Source organism: Abramis brama, assembly GCF_963993115.1.
Source record: "Abramis brama genome assembly, chromosome: 1".
Classification (NCBI taxonomy): Eukaryota; Metazoa; Chordata; class Actinopteri; order Cypriniformes; family Leuciscidae; genus Abramis; species Abramis brama.
In genome coordinates, this window is record NC_139963.1 from 28,911,024 (window position 1) to 28,930,971 (window position 19,948).

Consider the following 19,948-nt stretch of genomic DNA (forward strand, 5'->3'; position numbering starts at 1 on the left):
CTCAGACTGTCACATCTCAGAGACCAATCTCAGAAGGCTATAGATCTTCTGCTGATGAATCCAGGACCAAAGTGCAAATTACCAAATACAAACTTTTTAGTTAAAGCTGGAATAAGATATTTACCCCCCACACCCAAAAGCAAAAGTTGTCCTAGATTTGTCTGTCAAAGCCTGAGCGTGACTGCAGATTTAACACAAAAAAACGGGGACCATCGCCACACGTCTGAATTTCTGAATTATGTATCACGACCACTACTAGGGAAGTACCTCCCACCGTTTCACCCGGTAGGAAATTGGCACGACTGGCCCCTGACTTCTCGATTGGGGTATTTAGGAGGGGGAAAAAGAAAGAAAATCCACAACTGATGTTTTTCTCCATTCTGGCTAAGAGCATCATTCAGAAGATCATACACAAGCCTGAAGCATTGGAAAATATGCTAAAGTGATTTAAAGCGGGGATTTGAAAATGGATGTCTGACTCTCGCCGTCTCTTAATGCAAAAAAAACACAGATGTCACAAACATGCATACACAAGCTCACCACGTGCGCGCTCAAACACACTGCAATGACAACGAGAACAGAGTCTCTTACTGTAAAACACACATCGCAAACTCGCTCTCTCTCACACACACACAGAGGGCAAAGAAAATTAAATCAATGAAAAACAATGATCGAAATACTTGGATGTCGTCAAATAAGCTTACAAAAGCTGAAAGGGCCATTTCCAAAGTTGTCATACATACACTCACACAGACACATGGTTAAGCCAAAACCCGCAACACCACATTCTCTGGTGCACTTTGCATAAGTCCTAAACCAGCTGGTGAGCAGGGTATTTCTCTGCCAAGCGTGTTTATGAGAGAGCTGAGATTCGTCGGCTTCATGTGTACGAGTGTGTGTGTTTTGGGCCCTGTGACTCAGATACCGCAGTGCTACGAGGGAGAGAGAGGGCTCCTGTCTTCCTACCTTTGTCACAGCATTCGCATGCTTCATAAAGACTTCAGGAAGCGAGAGATATCTGAGGTTGCAGGCTAGGTGGAGATCATGAGATATGTGATATGTTATAACAGTCTCTGCCCTGTCCCACTACCAATCTGCTTGGCAATACTTTCTTGTAAGTTGCTTTGGAAAGAAAGCATATGCCTTAAGCACAAATGTAATACGATTACTGTGTCTGGTACATTCACATGCACACACACACACACGCAAACAGATGTGTACGTAATTCACCCAAGAAGCAAATGAACATATGCATATTGTCGTCATGAGAGGGAGAATATGATAATTTCAAGAGTAGGGGATGATGTGCCTATGGAAGATCAATGGCGTGTTAGATATGGGCATCTTGATGACTGCTACTCAAGGTTCATGAATGTCAATGGTAAGGAGGTTTATTGATATGCAGTGTGCTGCAAATATGCTAATTTCCAATTTAAGAACACTGTTATGTCCTCGTAAATGGCGTCCTATACTGCCTCTGTCCTCGCATTTGCATCTGAGACCTGAACGCGGTGATGGGGACCGTCGCAGCAGCAACAGTTGCCAGGGAAACCTCACCATAGGAACCAGTTGGGACACTGTGCCAGAGTATGGGTGCGCCAATATGTCGGATGACAATTGTGTCACGTGTGGATGTTTGTACGTGTTGTAGGCTAACAAGGTTTGACAAACACAGGCACAGGGACCCACAAAGATGGCACCCTGGCTCTGACAGTGTTTGGCACATTAGTGCGAAGGCGTGTTGCCGTGGCAACAGGGTGTTGACATGGCACAGTCGCACTTCTCGGCACTGATAATGGGTGACATTCTGAGAACAAGCGTGTATTAGAAACTCAGTCTCTCTTTCCTCTCTCTCTCTCTCTCTCTCATTTCTTTCTCTGCAGAGAAGAACGCTACCACCAGCCAAATCACATTCTGTCTGCATCTCGGGAGAACTTTCTCCAAACTGTATATAAGCTCCAAGGGTTACATACAGTGGTACCTCAAATACATGAGAAAAAGAAAAGACACAAACATAGAACAAATCAATGCCACCAAGTTTCACGATTTCAGTTGCCATTTTGTGTGCCATATATATATATATATATATATATATATATGTGTGTATATATATATATAATTTTTTTTAAATTTCGTAGTGACTTTTGCTAACAGAACATTTTTCATAATTATAACAAATGTAATATTAGCTAATTATAATAACAATAACAATATTACAATTAAGATAACACTTGATTTTGAAAAAGAAAAAAACAAAATGAAATGAAACTAGATAAAAACAAATAATGAAAGACACTTATTATCATAGTAGTTTTGTTTTAAAAGAGCTCTATAAGTTTCTATAGTTGTCATTTATTTGTCCTTTTTCATTAAAAAAAAGCTTTCCAAACTCCAATCTCGTTCACTGAGTGGGTTTTCGCTTACCTTTCAAAAGCTATCCTCCGTTGGCTTTCTGCTCAAACAGTAGTGCCGTCCACATGTCTGGACACAGTGTTTGAAATAATCCATTTACCCCTGCAGTATTCACCAGAGTTTGTGTTCTGTTCTGAATCTCCTTCAAATCACATTGGCAAAAAAGCAGGGTCCTGGTAAAGTTTTTGTCTTGTACAAAACAAAGGGGACAGGCCATTGAGGGGGCCATTTTAAGGCCCATCCATTTCCTTGTTTGGATTTGTTGTTGTGGCTTTGTGGTGCTTCAAGCAAATCGTTGTCATTGTCAGTAGGTCCACTGCTATTCCAGCTTAACTGAGGGGATTATCAGCTGTGGCGACAACCACTTTTTACACAAACATCACCTCTAGGTAAAAACAATGAAACTAAACAAATCTGCTATGCTTTTGACACTTGATGTTTCTCAATAATGATGATAGTAGTAGTAATGTAATGTCAACAGGAGCCTCTTTTTATTCAGTTTTCAAATCGGAGTTCGCTAAAATGTCCCACAAAAAAACGCCTTTTCTCATTATAGCAGCATGTAGATAAACTTTTACAGTATTTTGTTTCATTGCATTACATAGTATCATCATTATTGTCTTGATAACTGATATCGACCCAATTTAGATCTCAAAGGCCTGCGGAATCAAACAGTAGTTATAATGTGAATTAAAATGACCTCTTCTCAATAACCCTGATAGAACAGGAAAGAGAAACCTTTTAAGACTTAAAACAAAGCCAAAGTATCTGAAATCAAACACAATTTCCAGAATATCCATCCCTGTCCCTCTGTCTCCTCACGATGCCCTTAAGTCCCACGAGGGTATACCAGTTTAAGACGCATTTTTGTTTTTATGCAGAGAAAGGAATTATCAGTGACAAAGCGCTACAACAGCAGCTGCTAATTCTTCAAAAGCCGTGGCTTCAGTCAGAAAAATGTAAAGATTCTTCATAATTTATTTCTCTGAATGAAAATATATTTATATATCATGTATACTTTCATAGTTTATATATTCTCTTAAAATTTGTATATCTTTCATTGTCTTTTTGCGCTTTAGGTTCTTGTTTGTTTTTCATCTCTTCCCCTTAACTGTGACAGCCTTTGAGAAAGGGGAGAAACTGAGTCCATCATCATCAAGAAACAGGCCCTCAACACAGTGCTGGTCTACTAATCCATCTTTCCTTCATAGGACCACGAACCTCAACAAAATTTTAATGATCCATTTTTGTCATCTGAGCTTTACGGTTCTCTAAACCATTTACACACATGATCTTTCGTTCTCAGTCAGTGTCCATAAATACTTAAGGTTGTTCATGTATTTCTATATACATTTCCTACCTAATGGTGCGTATGGTTTTGATTTTTGTAGCATCCTGCTTTATTGATGGAGATCTGTATATGATGGTGTAAAGTATACGCACAGATCTTTTCATCTTCTGAAATGTGTCTGTACACATGCTGATGTGCAAAGATTTTGCTTTGGCACAGATTGGTGCAAGTTTGGCACATAATTATCAATCTTGCATTATACAAAAACGTATGGATTTATATTGTATTGGCAAGTGTGGTTTTGTTTGCTGATGTCTGATGATCCCCTTGATACGTGCAGATCATAGTATGGCAAAGACTGTGATTTTAAACTGCGGTGTGGTTGCCTTCTTCCTTCTAGAAATTCCCCCACTCTTTGCCAGCGTATTTACTTTGTAGTGATTTCACAGCTGTATCTTATATTCTTGTGTAGGCTATATTTCATACAATGCTGGGACTGCCTTTCTCATTACTCCTGAGAACATACCCATAGGGGTTGAACAGCCAATACCTTTCATCTGTTTCTGTCTCCCTGATACTCTTTCTCCATTTCTTATCTGTACATTTACCTTTCTCCCTTTCTCCCTTCCTCTCTTTCTCAACTTCAGATCTGGGTTTCTTGGACATTCTCCTTGGAGCCGCTCTTGAATAGTAACGGCTCGATCTGTGGGTTCTGCCCTTTACTCATCAGGCCTTTCAGTGACCCGTGGATGCCAAGGGTCGGCAGAGGCATTGAAGAAGGCATGGAGCATGATGTACTACCTGCAGAGACTGGCACCTGCGTGCAAGAGATGGGGATATTCTGGGCCTGGGAGCAGGGCGAAGGGTTGTTGTTATTGTTTAGGCCTCCGCCCGAGCCTCCACCAAGGCCCAGACCCATCATGTTATTGTTGAAGTGATGGGCCTTGTAGTAATGGTTGAGATGCTCTGCTCGTGCAAGGTTTGGGAGGTTGACGATTTCAGGGTGGTGCAGTCGCAAGCTCTGTCCGCCGGACCCTCCTTGCGGTACTGTGGATCCTCCTGAGATGCCGCTGCCACGGATGCCCGCTCCCGCTCCGATCTCATCTTCGACGTTAATGATCTCGATGGCTCGTGCCGGCCCGTGGTGTTTGTGCAACTGGTGCTGCTTCCGCAGCTTGTAGAACACCACCAGCATGACAGCGGCCATGAAGGTAATGGCCACAAAGCAACCAATGATGATTTTGGTAGTCTTCATGACATCGTCTAGTCCAGAGGGGTAGTTGGGCTCAGAAATGGGGACTGTGAAAGTGGGTTTGGTTGATCGGGGAGAAGACGATGAGCCAAGGATTGAGAGAGAAGAGGCAGTAGTGGGGACAACTTTATCCCAGAGGTGCCCAGAAGGTGTCGTCCCAGGAATGTGGATAATGGTCTCGTTGATGGCACGCAATGCAGATTCTTCATCCCCCGTACTCTCCACAGTTTCTACAGTGACCGTGGTGAAGTAGGTGTAGTTGACGCTAACGTCTGCTGCGGTCACATTCAGGACAGCAGTTGCCGTAGTGTTCCCAGCTGAGTTGGTCACCATGCAGGTGTATTGGCCAGTGTCGCGCAGAGTTACATTGGTGAAATTCAGTGTGCCATCATGCAGCACGGAAATCCTGACCCGATAGGAGCCATGGGTCATTAGGGTGCCATTCGGTGTGATCCAGTTCACAGAAGTCATGGAAGTACCAGTGCGACACTTGAGCTCAGCAGCCATGCCCTCTGTCACATTGAGGTCAGTGGGCGGCTCCACTATGACGGGGGCATAGCAGGTGAAATGGCTCTGGTCCAGCTCTCCAATGTACTTTCCCTTTAGGTAGGGTGGTGCATGGCACCGTGCACAGCAGGTTGTGTTGCTCGGCACGGTTTCTTTCAGCCACCAGCTTAGCCACAGCACGTCACAGTTGCAAACCCAAGGGTTGTGATTGAGATGAACTCGCTCAAGCTTCTGCAAGGGTGTGAAAAGGTCATGGGGCAAAGAGTGTAGGGAATTGTGGGATAGGTTGAGCTCCTCTAGGTTCTTGAGATCATCGAAAGCATTGCGCTCGATGACCGACATCTGAGAATGCATGAGCCATAGTTTGCGTAAAGATTCCAGGCCTTGGAAGGATCCAGGTCTGATGATTTCCAGACGGTTCCCAGACAACTCTAGCTCCTCCAGTCGCACCAGGGGAGTTAAGTTAGGGATGTCCTTCAGGCCACACATACCCAAGTTCAGGTATCGCAGGTTGATGAGTCCAACAAAGGCTGCGTCAGATATATAATCCAGCTTTTTGAGTTCGCCTAGGTCAAGACGTCGCAGCGAGGGGACGCGATGAAAGGCATAGCCCGGTAAGGTCTCGATTGGATTGTTTCGTAACCACAGTTCTCGCAGCTTGCTGAGGTACTCAAAGGCTTGCGATGGCACCAGTGTGAGGCGGTTGTCGAACAGTTCCAGAGTGTTGAGGTTTGGGAGGCCATTGAAAGCACCCACCTCTATTTGACGAATCTGGTTCTTGGAGAGCTGGAGGATCTCCAGGTGCCGCAAATGTTTGAATGTGTCTGATTTTATCACCTAAGTGAGAAAATTACAGGTACAAGTTTAGGATTAGAGTTATGTGTGATCAATTTGTTCCTGTGAAGGATGAACATTTTAGAAAATACAAAGTCATAGACAAAGTTTAAAAAAGTACATTCATTACTGACTGTTGTGCTTTAAAGATAAAATGTTTTGCATGTTGTTATCATTCACTCTTAATGTTTGAAGAAAAACAGATTAAAGGGATAGTTCACCCAAAAATAAAAATTGTCATTGTTTATTCAACCTCATGTTGTTCCAAAACCGTATGCTGTTATTTTTAATCCATGAAAAACAAAAGGTAATTTTTGAAAAATCTTCAAGCTGTTTTTTTTTTTTTTTTCAGTTCATAGTGGCCACTTTTTCCATCTCTAGAAAGGACAAAAAAAACAACAACATAAATTAATCTTTAAAATTAAGCCATATGACAGCTATGTGCAAGGAACAGAATACAATTTATCTTCCTTTGCTGCAGCACTCAAATGTAATTTGACACATTTGAACTGGCATTTGAAACTTGTTCAGTTCTGACATGTTGTTTGCACCATTTCAGAGACGAAGATTATGAATAATTTGTGAAAACTTTTAGTCTTTTCTTCTCACGCACAGTTATCATATGGCTTTAGGAGACTTGGAAAACAGCACATGAGTTGCATGGAATATGCTTATAATAGGTTGTTCTGGATCCTAAGCCCGAGTGTCCACCAAAGAGTTTTTTGGCCAACTGAAAACGCCAGCACTCTTCTGAAAATGCTTGCTGTGTGTGCTTAACTGTACGTTCACACCGCCGCCGGCGAGAGCGAATCTGCCAATGACGCCGGAGAAAGATTCGGGGACGCTCTGATGCTTTGTAGCATTCGGGGATGCTTTGATGTAGATCGAAGGCGTGATCTTTTTTTAAACTTTATTTAAAGGGGCCGCAAAGAAAATAAGCATGTTGATCAGTATTTGTGCAGACTGGCCACACGTAGGGTATAAGTTAACCTCATGAAATCTTTTAAATGTTAACATAAGAAAATGACCTATGGAAAGAACTTAATTATAGTTACTTTGCTAACGAAATAAACAAATTCCATTTGTGTGGTGTGGCTTTTGTGTTCATGGTCAACTGCGAGTCTAATTTCAACATGCATAGGACGTTTACTAGACTTGGTCTTTAATTAACATTAACATTGATTTGTGTGCAGTTTACATTACAATAACTTTCCTGGTTGTAGCCTTAATGCAATTGGTCAAAATCGGTGTTGTTTTGAGCAAATGAATTGCATTCCCGCTGAAAAACAAGCATTCTAGCGCGAAAATGTTGCCTATAAATAGTGTTGCGCGGCTTACAAGTCATACAACAATGGGAAACCCGCAACAGAAATAATTAACTTCTCCTCCATTTTGCTTGGGAACTAATATGGTCGGAACCAATGTTTACAGGATTGCGTTCTCTGGAATCCTCTCAGACTTCTACATTCTGATTGGTTGCCGCCGAACCGTGTCATAGCTTATTACCATAAAGTTGACCTGACTTCAACTCTCCTCGCCGCTCTCACCGTCCAAGACGCGCCACGCCACCCTCGCCGGAGCTCGCCGTTGAACGCACAGTTAGAACGCTTTGGTGGCAAAGCATTTTTTTTCAGTTTGAGATGCTATATGTGGATTATCCGCGGAACAGTTACTAGTATCTGGTTTCACAGATAGTTTGTTTCTGAATATAAAGATGTCAACACAATGTAACGTTCTTGCTCTGGCACTAGTTTTGGATGAAGAGATGTGCTTGTTGTTGTTGTTTGTCATAGTTGTACAAGCAGGATGTGGTGGCTGGTCAGTGTGAAATCTGTCCCCTACACCCCTTCCACAGTAACTGGACGGCTGGGTAAAAAGTGACAGAGATGAGCACTGCGTTTTACCCAAAGTTGAAGATTCTTCAACTCTTGGCGACCGGTAAAAATCGCAGAGCGCTTAGCACTTAGCATGAAATAGACACTCAGCGCCTTTTCACACTGCTGCCGTTTTAAAAAAGTGGCGCTCCCATTGAAAACAACTGGAAAAATGCGCTAGCCATGGGGAAAAAAAATGCTTTTGTGGACATACGGCCTAACAGAAATGGTAATTATGAACTGTAAGACAAATCACTGCATGAGGATTCCTAAAAAACAACAACTCCCCTTTTCCACAGAAAAAAAGCATACAGTTTATAAGTGACATGAGAGTGACAATGACAGAAGGGTGAACTATCCCTTCAAAACCCAACAGAATGGCTTGCAACTGTAAATCTTAGTAATGGTGAAGAAAGAATTACTAAATTAAAGAGTAAACAACAGTCATAACAGAATATCAACAGTCTTATTAGCATTTGCTAAAACGTAATGAAAAGACTAGAGAATATTTACACATCATAAACACTATGGGTTCTGACACCATTTGTCTCTGTGCATCTGATGTAGCCAGAACTGCTTTTCTTGGGCAGCGAGAAGCTTCCTCCTGGCCTACTGCCACAATCCCCTCTGTATATAGAGCAGGGGAGGGGAGGAGGGTGTTAAACACACTGGGTTGGGGGTGTTGAAGAGGAGGGTGGAAACTGTCAGAGCTGCACTCTTGTGGTAAAATGCTATGGAAGAAAAAGAAGCCAAAGAATCTAGGATGCCTTCAGGTATTAAAACATTTTTAGATTTTTAATCATTTCAAGTGGGGCTCGAGGACACAACAAACCAAATCAGAATTTTTATGCTTAAATGGAGGCTTGATGAAAAGCATTATTGTTCCTCATTTTTTTAATAGGCTTGTTTTTGGTTAACTCTTTCAGTGCCAGGGTTAGCCGTAAATTTGCGGTTATCTTGAGAATAAATCTAAACCTTCACACTCAAAGTAGGTCATCTTAACGCCTGACTTCACACTGAAACCTCAATATTTGAGCAAGGCTGAGCCATTAGTGTAAACACAACTCAGTGTTCAAGCAACATTAGTGAAACTGATACTCAATAAAGCTAAGAAACAAACAAACACATAAACATCCTTTCCCAAAGCCTAATGGGAAAAGAATGCTGTGGTCAGAATTTACCTGTATCGAGTTCTCCTGTAAGTTGAGGTATCGTGTGTTGTTGGATATACTGTCTGGCACCTCTTCTAAGTTTCGTCTTGTACAGATCACTCGACTGGCTTGATTAGAACAACTGCACGGCGTGGGACAGGTGGAGGCGGCTCCGACTGCGTCTTGGCCTGGGAGGATGAGCCGCAACAGCAGATGAACCAATAAGAGGAGGAGGGGGGAGGGACTAGGAAGGCTGGTCACCGTGGTGATGCGCATGGCAACTGGGTCATGACCCTTCCTGTATTCCAAAGAGGATGATAGGCTGATTCCAATGGCTCTTGAATGCTGTCTCTTTAAATGTTGCAGCTTCCTCCCGCAACGGATGTCACTTCTGCATTTTTCAGTCGAAATGTTCGGTCTCCTTGGTTGGTGGAGTGTTTTGTCCTTGTTTTTTTTTCATCCAGATACAATTACATAAGTTGTGTCATATTTGCCTCTAATGTGACAGGCCGCTTTGTGATGAATACATGTTTTACTGCAAAAGAGAGAAAAAGAAAAAAGCCATGTTTTGTTACTCTTACAGAGTCAAATATTTAAGGTTTGCATAATAGCTAAAATGCCACATAATAATTACTTGCAATCAAATGAATGTTGAAGAAAATGAATGCATCAAGTTGACAGGGACAAAAATAGTTTTTAGGGATGCAAGGACTAAAGGTGTTTCCTTCTCTCATCTGGAAAACTCAACTACTGTATATTTGTAATGGATTCTTGTCTCTCTGTGCATATTAATGATCCTCTTGATAGGTATTCATGTTATGTATACTGTAACCAACCTAAAACACCCTAGAATTCAAATTTATGACATCTATCATAAAAACACTGAGACCCATTGAAATTTTGTTTCTCATGTTTACATCTGGGAAGCATAATATAAAGGATATTTCACAAATGTATTGCCACCTGGAGTTTGGCAGTGTGTGTGTGTATATATATATATATATATATATATATATATATATAAACGCTTTAGCCCTTATGTTGTGTAAGTCATTTTGACCCGGAGAGGATATTCTTTTCCCCAAAAATGTTAGATAATGTTATCACATTGAATTAAAACTTACTGACTTTGCTCACACAGGGTATGACTACTTCTCAAAAAATAGAAAAAATCTCAATTATACTTTTCGGGGATTTTTTCCCACCTTGTTAAACTTGTGGTGTTCCCGGTCCAAAATGACCAGCCTATAGAAAAATAGCTTATAAATCTCTTGTTATGCTCTATTATCACCAAATATTGGATTCAATCTTTTTGTCAATTTGTTTTCTTTCAATTAGGACAGGTTTTGTATTTCATTTAGGAACTCATTGATCATAGGTCTCATTGATCTGAGCTTATGCACCGTGGATTTTGAGGGGGGAAAAAGCTCAGATAAATGAGGCCTATGATCAATCAGTTCCAAAAAGAAATACAAAACCTGCCCTAATTGAAAGAAAAAAAGTTGACAAAAAAAATGTAATCCAATATTTGGTGATAATAGAGCATAATGAGAGACTTACATGCAATTTTTAAAAGGCCGGTTATTTTTGTTTTCAACACAGCATTAGGGTTAGTTAAAAGTCTAAAGTCGACATTAAATGGAAATTCACCTCAGCTATTTTCTAAATGCATCCTATTGATCTTATTGGGAATGATTAAAATATGTGTACGTTTCTTTTCTTTCTTTTTTTTAACCGTCGCGTCTAAATGATTACTTTTGAATCGTCTTCATCACTTACATTAGTGTTGGTCAGAGTACCGTCCTTTTAATTTAAACCGTGTATTATGTTGCTAGTGATTAACAAAAAATATACTGTATATAATCACTGAAACCACAATTTTACTTGTATTTGGCGAGTGTTAATTCTGGACCCTGGCTGTGTGCAATACACAGTCTGACAGAACATATCTGGCTACACTTACTCACCTTTACCAGATGTATGTGCTTAGATCCCTTGTGCTTTTCTGCAATAATACTGCACGTGTGAACTATGGTACTAATCTTTATGTCCATGCTCGCCCATAGACTTGAGGCTCATGGGGTCTTAGAGCAGCATTAACTGGTGCAATGTGCTACAGCTGATGGATTGCTAATTCAACACGAACCCCATGCAAGGGAGCTCAGCTCTCTCACTGCAGGTTATTTAGACTCTAGTAACCTTATATAAGGGTATCCAATGAGACACAGGCCATTACTAATGATGATGGCCCTAATTATCGTACTCTGACATGCATGTTCATTTAACACAGGATTTTACACTCGGCGCAGTGAAAAATAAGAGAGGAAGAGAGACAGGATATGGAGCGAGAGAGAGCAGGGCAGAAGGCAGAAGGATGGAGAGATTATTAAACTGATAGATGACTGTACAGCTGCAGGGATAGAAGAGAATCATCAACACTAATAGATGAATACTGAGACAGAGAGGGAGAGAGAGAGATCCAAGTGAAATGTGAACGAGAGACAGACAGTAAGGAACAGATATAGAGAGAAGGAAATGTTAAGAGGATGAGATAGAGGGTGAGGAAAGAGAGGAGAGGGAGAAACATTAATATTAATAATTTCTCCCAGAGAGAGCAGCATGAGGAAGGCTTAATAGAAAGGGATGAATATGAAACAGAGAGAGAGATAGAAAGAGGAGAACGACAACATAGGTGCATCAAAAACAACAAGAGCACACGGAAGATGGGAGAGATGCAGGGAAGACTACACAAAGGAATGAATATAAAACAGGTAGAGAGAGAAATAACTACTCCTGTGTGTGTGTGTGTGTGTGTGTGGGGGTGTGTGAGATTGGGAGTCGATAAAATTAGTTTGAACACTCAATGAAATACACAATACAGTAGTACATTGATAATACAAACACACAGACAAAATTTCCACCAGACAAGTGTGTATGCACATACATTTGTGTTATGTTATTTTTTGTACATTTTTAAAGGTCACATGAAACTTTGAAAACAAGAAATGCCTTCAGACCCTGCAACGAATATCTGCCACTGGATATGATGCCACACTCTATGCATTTTCTTGTCAACAATAATAATACTTATGAACACCATACAATAATTAAAATCGTTAAAATCTACTCTACTTTGTTGCATTATTTGTACTGAGTCAAGAGTCTAATGGTAAAATATCTGTCCCCTATATGATTATGCAGTTTAGTCAAGAGTTCACCAAAGTTAAACTTTCTAATTCTAAAATTTCTTTACATGTGCAAAGATTGATTTGCCTGCATATGGATGGAAGTGAAAGTCTGCACCTGTCCTTATCTGTTTAGACAATCTTTTCTCTTTGCAAATGAATTCTCACATGCTCTAAAGATGCAGGATCTTTCCTAACTTATCCTAAATTTAGATTTAGTGCAAACTGAATTAATGAATTATGATTTCTGCATGAGAATATTTGCAGACTCTCTTTAATAAGCACAAATACAAGGTGATGAACCCAAGCTCAAACACACACACACACACACACACACTCTCCAGTCAGGAGAACAAATGTGACGTCCCCTGCTGCTGCTGCGTCAGTGACCATAACCAGTGTTTTACTCTAAGCATTAGCATGCCGTTATGGGCAAAAGCCATTTGTAGGGCTGTCATGTAACAGGGAGCCATGCCCCAGGCCCTCTTCTATAAACACTGCAACTGAAGCATCACTAATACCGTCACAGCTACCTGCAGCAATACCTGCATCAGTTGTTCCCTACTGCACCTGCTGGTAACCAGGTGGGTAACCAGTCCCCACTAGCCCCAAATTTGTTTTCAGTAGCCCCGGATCTTATGTTGTTTTAGTAGAATTTTACATAAATGTGGAAAATATTAATGATTAAATGAAAATGAATACTTACAAATGAAACTGAAGCTGTGAAGTTGACCTGTAGTTGTTTCCTTTCAGCAGTGGTTCTCAACTACGGGCCCTCAGCAAACTTCCAAGAGGGACTCAAGATGACTTAGAAGTATTTAAATTAATAAATTAGAGTTATGTTAGTTTAATATGTTAATAAGAATCTAAATCAAATGCTAAAAAAGCAAGATGTAAACGTTTGTTCTTTGTTCTATTGCAAATAGTTCTGGAATACAGAACATAACTTCTGGAATCACAAAATGAATGGTGTTTAATTAAATACATCAAATTAATAAGCCCTGTTAATGGAAAAAAGAAAGTTTGAAAACAAGCAGCTTTGTCATAATTACAGCAGAAATATCTTGGAAAATGTGGGACCTTCAAGCCAAAAAGGTTGAGAACCATTGCCTTAAGAATCTATTTCTACCAGATTTAACCCTTCATTCAATTTTGCTGATGTAACCTAATAAATGTAGGTTGATTCATTGATGTTAAAAATATTTTTGAATTGAATAAACTCAATTAACTTAGATGTTCTAGTACCACAAAGCAAACTGCTTTTGGTCAACAATTTTTGGATGTATAAAAGTTGTCCATTCAACTCTACATTACATTCCAAGTATTCTGAATATGATAGTTTTATGTGAGAAAGTGTAAAAAAACAACAAAAAAAACCTTTTATTTTGAATCTGTTGATTCATTTCACAAAACCGGTCTAAATGATTTGTTCACTTACAAGACTGATCTGGTTCTGGTTCTGATTCTTCTCAGCTCAACGACTGATCCAGTCGCAGCGGTTCTCAGGTTAACTGCTCACTAGAGGAGAAGATTCCGTATATAGTGATTTAAATTCAGGTCTTCTTCTCAATGACTTGGAATATTTGAAATATTACATTGGCATTTCTTAAGCATGTTAACAAATAAAAAAATAAAAACGATGTCAGATTCATTAATGGAGCTGTCTTTCTAAATGTGTGGAGCAAGAATCCTGCTGCAAATATACCCAATTAAACATTTTATTTATTTTATGGACATTTAGAGATTCATAAATATGTATAATATTACAAACATTATACTGTTGTTTGCATAATAATGATTTCATAATACTAATGTTTTGGTGTTATATACACTTTTAGAAAACAGTTCAATGTGGGCAAAGGGGAAACATACTGTACCTGCATTCATTTGCAAAGAAGTTATGCATTTAACAGCATGACTTAACCAGGTTACATCTGATGTTTAAAATGGATCATGGGCTCAGTCCCTGATGTTTGCAGAATCTCATCACACTCGTTCGTAACGTTGCATTTTGTGAGACAAAAGAAAAGGGCAAGAGCGCTCACCAAGAAGTAATTATTAAAACATCATCCTTGAAATTACGGTCACCTTATTTTATCTATCTGTGTTGTGTCATCTTCATGCATGATTGACAAGACCTACAATTAGCTCAAAGTGCCAACTGCCAATTAAATGGCTGTAATAGGAGATAGCATCTGCTGTGATGTTGATGGGAAATGGAGTCCAAAATGACAGTGATGACAGGAAATTGAGTCAGCTGTGAGCCTGTTGGGAAATGTGACTTGAATGGTTGGCACATGAAATGTGTTTGCAGTGTGCACGCAAGTCACTTTGATCCTGTTGTGGTGGTCACTGCCTCACACACACTCGAATTCTCAACCCACCTTGAGCCCTTTATCAAATGATTTGTGTCTGTCCATTAACATGTTAAACCCCACTGATTGCCTTTATCCTCTCTTCCGTTCTATGAACACTCTCTCTCTCACACACACACACTCCTGTCTCTGTGCTCAGTCTGTCTCTGTCTGTGTCCAGTAGGTGTGTAAATACGCCGCTGGCCTCTAAGCCTGAAGAAAGGTTAACCTGCTGCACTAAAACATATTAACCCTTTAGCCTACGTTCTGCATCAGCATCCAGGAGGGTCTCAGCCTCATTCTCTGTTTCAAATCTTAGCACAGATTTAAACACCAAACACCAAAACACTAAACACCAAATTGTCTTCTACAGTGATATCACTCTCATGGATGGATATCACACCATCACATAGTGCTTTTTATACACAGACACAGACAGACAGACACACACACACACACACACGCGCTCTCTCTCTCACACACACACACACACACACACACACACACACACACACACACACACACACACACACACACACACATTAAACACTACAGATTATAGGTACAGGTATACAGAAAATACCTGGATGTCCTACAACTACTACGACGACGGTTTTATTATCCGGTGAGATAATGGGAGGGGAGCTCTCAATGGTGGAGAACAGCGAAATGGCTGATGTTGGTGGTCACTTTTTTTTTCCCAATAATGGTTAATCCGCTAAGGCATGCTCACACCAAAAAAGATAACTATAACGATAAGTATATTGGCACACCACACCAATGAATAATGCCTTGGATAATGTCATCTTCCACTTTAAATGCACTAGCTCATTAAATGCTGGTGGATTCTGATTGGCTGTCAATGTTTTTAATCATTCATCAGCAGGGGAAAATCATCCTGAAAGTGACTCCAATGATATCGTTGCTCTGCGTCGCTATCGCTATGTGTAGTAGAGCTGTGGTACAGACTATTCTCACAGAGTTACAATGCTTATAGTTATATTTAGCGTCCTTGCAGTGAATGGGCCTAAAAGCTCCACGTCAAACAAAACAACAATTTTCTGTTTATTTTGTAAATACACTGAATGTGCAAGTCAAGTCACCTTTATTTCTATAGCCCTTTACACAATACAGATCGTTTCAAAGCAGCTTCACAATAGTAACAAAATTCAAATTCTGCAGTAAAGCAGCTCTAACAAGCCAATAGTGACATTATTCAGCTCAAGTCAGTTCGGTGTTGATTCAGTTCAGTTCAAAAACTGTAAAGTTTTATCAATTGTGCATACATACTGTATATACAGTGTATTTGTGCACATATACATGTACGTGTGAGTGCTATGACAAACTCCACAGCACACTGAACAAGCAAAAGACATAGCCTAGTAGTGTTTTAAATTTTTCACAACCGTGTGTGTGGTTTGACATTGTTTTACAATTGCAAACTGAGTGTAAAGAAGATATTGTGCTATAATATATGTGACCACAAAACCAGTCACATGGGTCATTTTTATGAAATTGAGATTTATACATCATATGAAAGCTGGATAAATAAGCTTGTCATCGATGTATTGTTTGTTAGGATAGGACAATATTTGATCGAGATACAACAATTTGGAAATCTGGAATCTGAGGGTGCAAAAAAATCGAAACATTGAGAAAATCGCCTTTAAAATTGTCCATTTATGTTCGTGATTGTGCTGCATCCACTCACAAAAATAAATGTTTTATATATTTACGGTAGGAAATTACCAGAAGTTTCAAGTTCATTTACATTTATACATTTGGCAGACGCTTTTATCCAAAGCGACTTACATTGCATTTCAAGGTACACATTTACATTCTTATCAGTTCTTGCTTTCCCTGGGAATCAAACTCATGACCTTGGCGTTGCAAGCGCCAACGCTCTACTGTTTGAGCTACAGTATAAAGTTCCGTTATATAAGGGGCTTTCGGTTGAGAACCACTGCCTTAAGGTGTGAAATAAAAATAAAAAAGACACATCACCTTTAACCTCTTAATGATAATACTCAACCACGCACATATCTTACGCTTGGCACATATACTGTACACAGCCACATAGAGCAGTTGCAGTGCACTGCTTCCTCCTGAGGGAAAGTCCAATTTTAGGATTAGACACTAGTATGGATTCTGGAGCCAGCGACATGGCCTCCTTGTTTCAGCTACAAAACCTTCTATGATATCAACTGGAATAGAAAGGTGATGCCTCAGCATTACATTTAAGATCCCATCACGAACAATACACATACTGCGGCGAGAGATTTGAAGGAAAGCAGTGGAAACGTGAACATACTCTACCCCCACATGTCTGCCAGCTGATGCGGAGAAAGAAAAAAAAGCCCATTCTATTTTTACTTCAGAGTTCAGTCCAGCAACTGTGTTTATTCCTTTTAGAGGGAGATGTTTGAGGTGGCACGCCGCAGACAAGGGGGGCCGCTCAAATAAAGGATTCTGCCGTGTAAGCAAAACCCCAGAGATAACCCATTCATCTGCTGTTATACAACAAAACATGTGGACCTATGATGAAAAATGGTAATTATTGGTCGGGCAGATTGCCATTGACAGATGCACTGGCACTACAACAGTGTGTATGTTGAGCTGTTATTGTTTCCCCTATAATAAAATTGTGACAATTAATTTTAGTGGCGGTTACTGGCTACCACACTGGGTGGCTGCACTATTTCAGCTGAGACAAGAGTACTGCAGTTAAGGAAAGCGGAGTTTTTCCAAAACAAGACATCAATAAAATGTTTGTGTATCACTGAAAACAGGAAACTATATAAAATAGCCTCTGGCATTCAGTGAGCAATATATCTAAAAATATTTGACGATCAAGTTATCTTGGTGTGAAACGGCGAGATCAATGGTGCAAGTTACACATAACGCTCCTGATCCTCAGCGTTGAGATGATGTTAATGAAATGTAACTAAATCCAATAACTGGGCCATACGTTCCTCACACAGAGCCGTACAGTGCGTTAACTAGGCTCAGCAGTCGGCTAAGTACCTTATCATCAGCACAGACAGTGAGCGAGCTAACATAAACTCCACACAGACTCTACAGCAGTCGTCACCATTGGGGAAAGACTCTGATTATGCAAACATTATGGGAAAAAAGAAAAACCATACATACTTAAATCTCTGCTCAGCATAAGGATGAATTTATTATGAACAGCAGGCACTTTCTATGTCTTCGCAGGCTAAGCTGGAGCGTTAATTCCAAAATAGAAGTTAGTTAAAGGCTATCAGATGGTTTAAGTATGTAATTGTAATTATGAAGACAAGATGACCCTGACGTGACTTATAAAACTAATTTAACGCTTTATTAATAAAGACACTGAATAGGGATCTCGGAGCGTACAAAATTAGAATTAACATCTTAAATAATAATAATAATAATAATAACACTGATTATATTAATGGTGAAGCATGCACATAAATCTTTAATTATCAAATTGAGATATGTATACTAGGTCTGCAAGAATGTCTAATAATATAGAAATGAAAAAAGCATGGATTTGAGAAGATGGACTCTTTGGTGCGAGTGGAGTTTCTAGTGGCACTTGCACATCCTCGATACTAATCTACAGGTCAATTTTCTGACCAAAAATTACAGAGCACAAAACACCCGCAGGACCTTTTTTTTCAGATCTGCTCTTGGAGTAAATGTGCCAGATGTCCTTCACTGAGAGACAGAAAGTTCACACTGCTTGTCACTCAAGATGACTGCAAGGAACTTGCATTGTAAATTGTAGCAGGTGTGTATGTTTGTTAATCTGATGCTTTTTAAGTTTTTATTTTGTTTTTATACCATGTTTTACACTATCAGCATGTTTGTGTATCTAAAATGTCCCCTGAATCCATGATGCATTGCGTGGCTGTTTTTCCAGGCAACAAATGTTTCAATCCATGCATCAAAACATTCAGGTGATTATTTTTTGGGGGGTTCTGTCTAAAAATATAAATAAATAAATAAATAAATAAACAGGCAACATTTTTACAAGTTTACATCAAGCACAGTGTTACTAAATAAATATTTTACTCAATGTTTATAGTGTATCTTTTTCTAGGAAGAATTAAGCTCTGTTGTGCTAATGTAATGTGACGCGTAGCAATATTTTATTTTTAGGCAGTCACATGGGAGTGAGGCTGACATGTTTTTTTTATTCTGTTGCTTCACTATGGGCAGCAAAAATGCATCTGTCGGTACTCACCGCAATAAGGTCTGTGTTACAACTCGTTTTAACTTTTCTTTCCATTATTTATCGATTCGGTAACCTCAAAGAGGATCTTCAGACTTTCAGCATGCTTTATTCGTCTGATCTTTGGTGTAAGGATTGTGTGCTCAGCTTCATTTTCATCCCCACCTTGTCTCACATTATTGCTCTGGTCCTGGGGTTTCAAACTGCCATGCTGAATCCAAGTAAAACAGCCTCAGAGATGCACTGAGCCAAGACTTTTACATAAATAAATGTGCTCGCTGTGCAACGTTACAACACTCACCCACTTAAAAAGTCCACTACCAACATATATTTAACACTACAGTATATCTAACACTATCACAACTTTACCTAATCTTATGAGATACGATTACAAACTATTTTAACTTGACAACACGCTTCCATATAAATTTAATAAAAATGTATAAAACATACATAAATGCAATAAATTATCCATTGCCACGATTCAAGAAACTTGCAGGCTCTGTGACTCCAAACATAAACAATTGATTTAATCTCAACATTTAGGAAGATGTTTAGCCATCTGCAAACAGTGCAGCCGTTTAAGCCAATGAATGAGGTGTTGACGTCACGTGCCCACATCCCACACACACACTCCTCCACACGAGCACTCGTCCACGTTTGCACAAAGCTCGCGCGATGTCAGAGACATGACTAATAGTATGCTAACGCTCCTGCTTTGTGTTGGCTGTGTAGTGGCTGATTTATGTGTAGGCTCGGGGGAGAGAAGGCCCCCAGGTTATTGAAATATTCTATGTGGGGTTTGAGGCTGAATGTTTGTACAGGTAAATCGATGGTTGCAGTCGATACTCTACCCATGGCTAAGCGAG

The 19,948-nt window shown here is 39.9% G+C and overlaps 1 protein-coding gene across 2 annotated transcripts in view; it reads right to left on the minus strand.

The window, feature by feature from the left end:
- Positions 1–19,948, minus strand: part of lrrc4ba (leucine rich repeat containing 4Ba) — a 52,768-nt gene that overhangs the window by 18,633 nt on the left and 14,187 nt on the right. The window contains exons 3-4 of one of the 2 annotated variants that reach the window (XR_014603225.1): positions 9,352–9,856; positions 2,425–6,299 (exon numbers count right to left, since the gene is read on the minus strand). Coding sequence is in view for 1 of the 2 variants with exons in the window: in XM_084089348.1 (XP_083945474.1) it covers positions 4,347–6,299; positions 9,352–9,597 (2,199 nt within the window). In the remaining variant the exon portion in view is untranslated. Of the gene's footprint in view, positions 1–2,133; positions 6,300–9,351; positions 9,857–19,948 lie in introns of those variants that run through there. The other variant, XM_084089348.1, reaches the window with a different exon arrangement.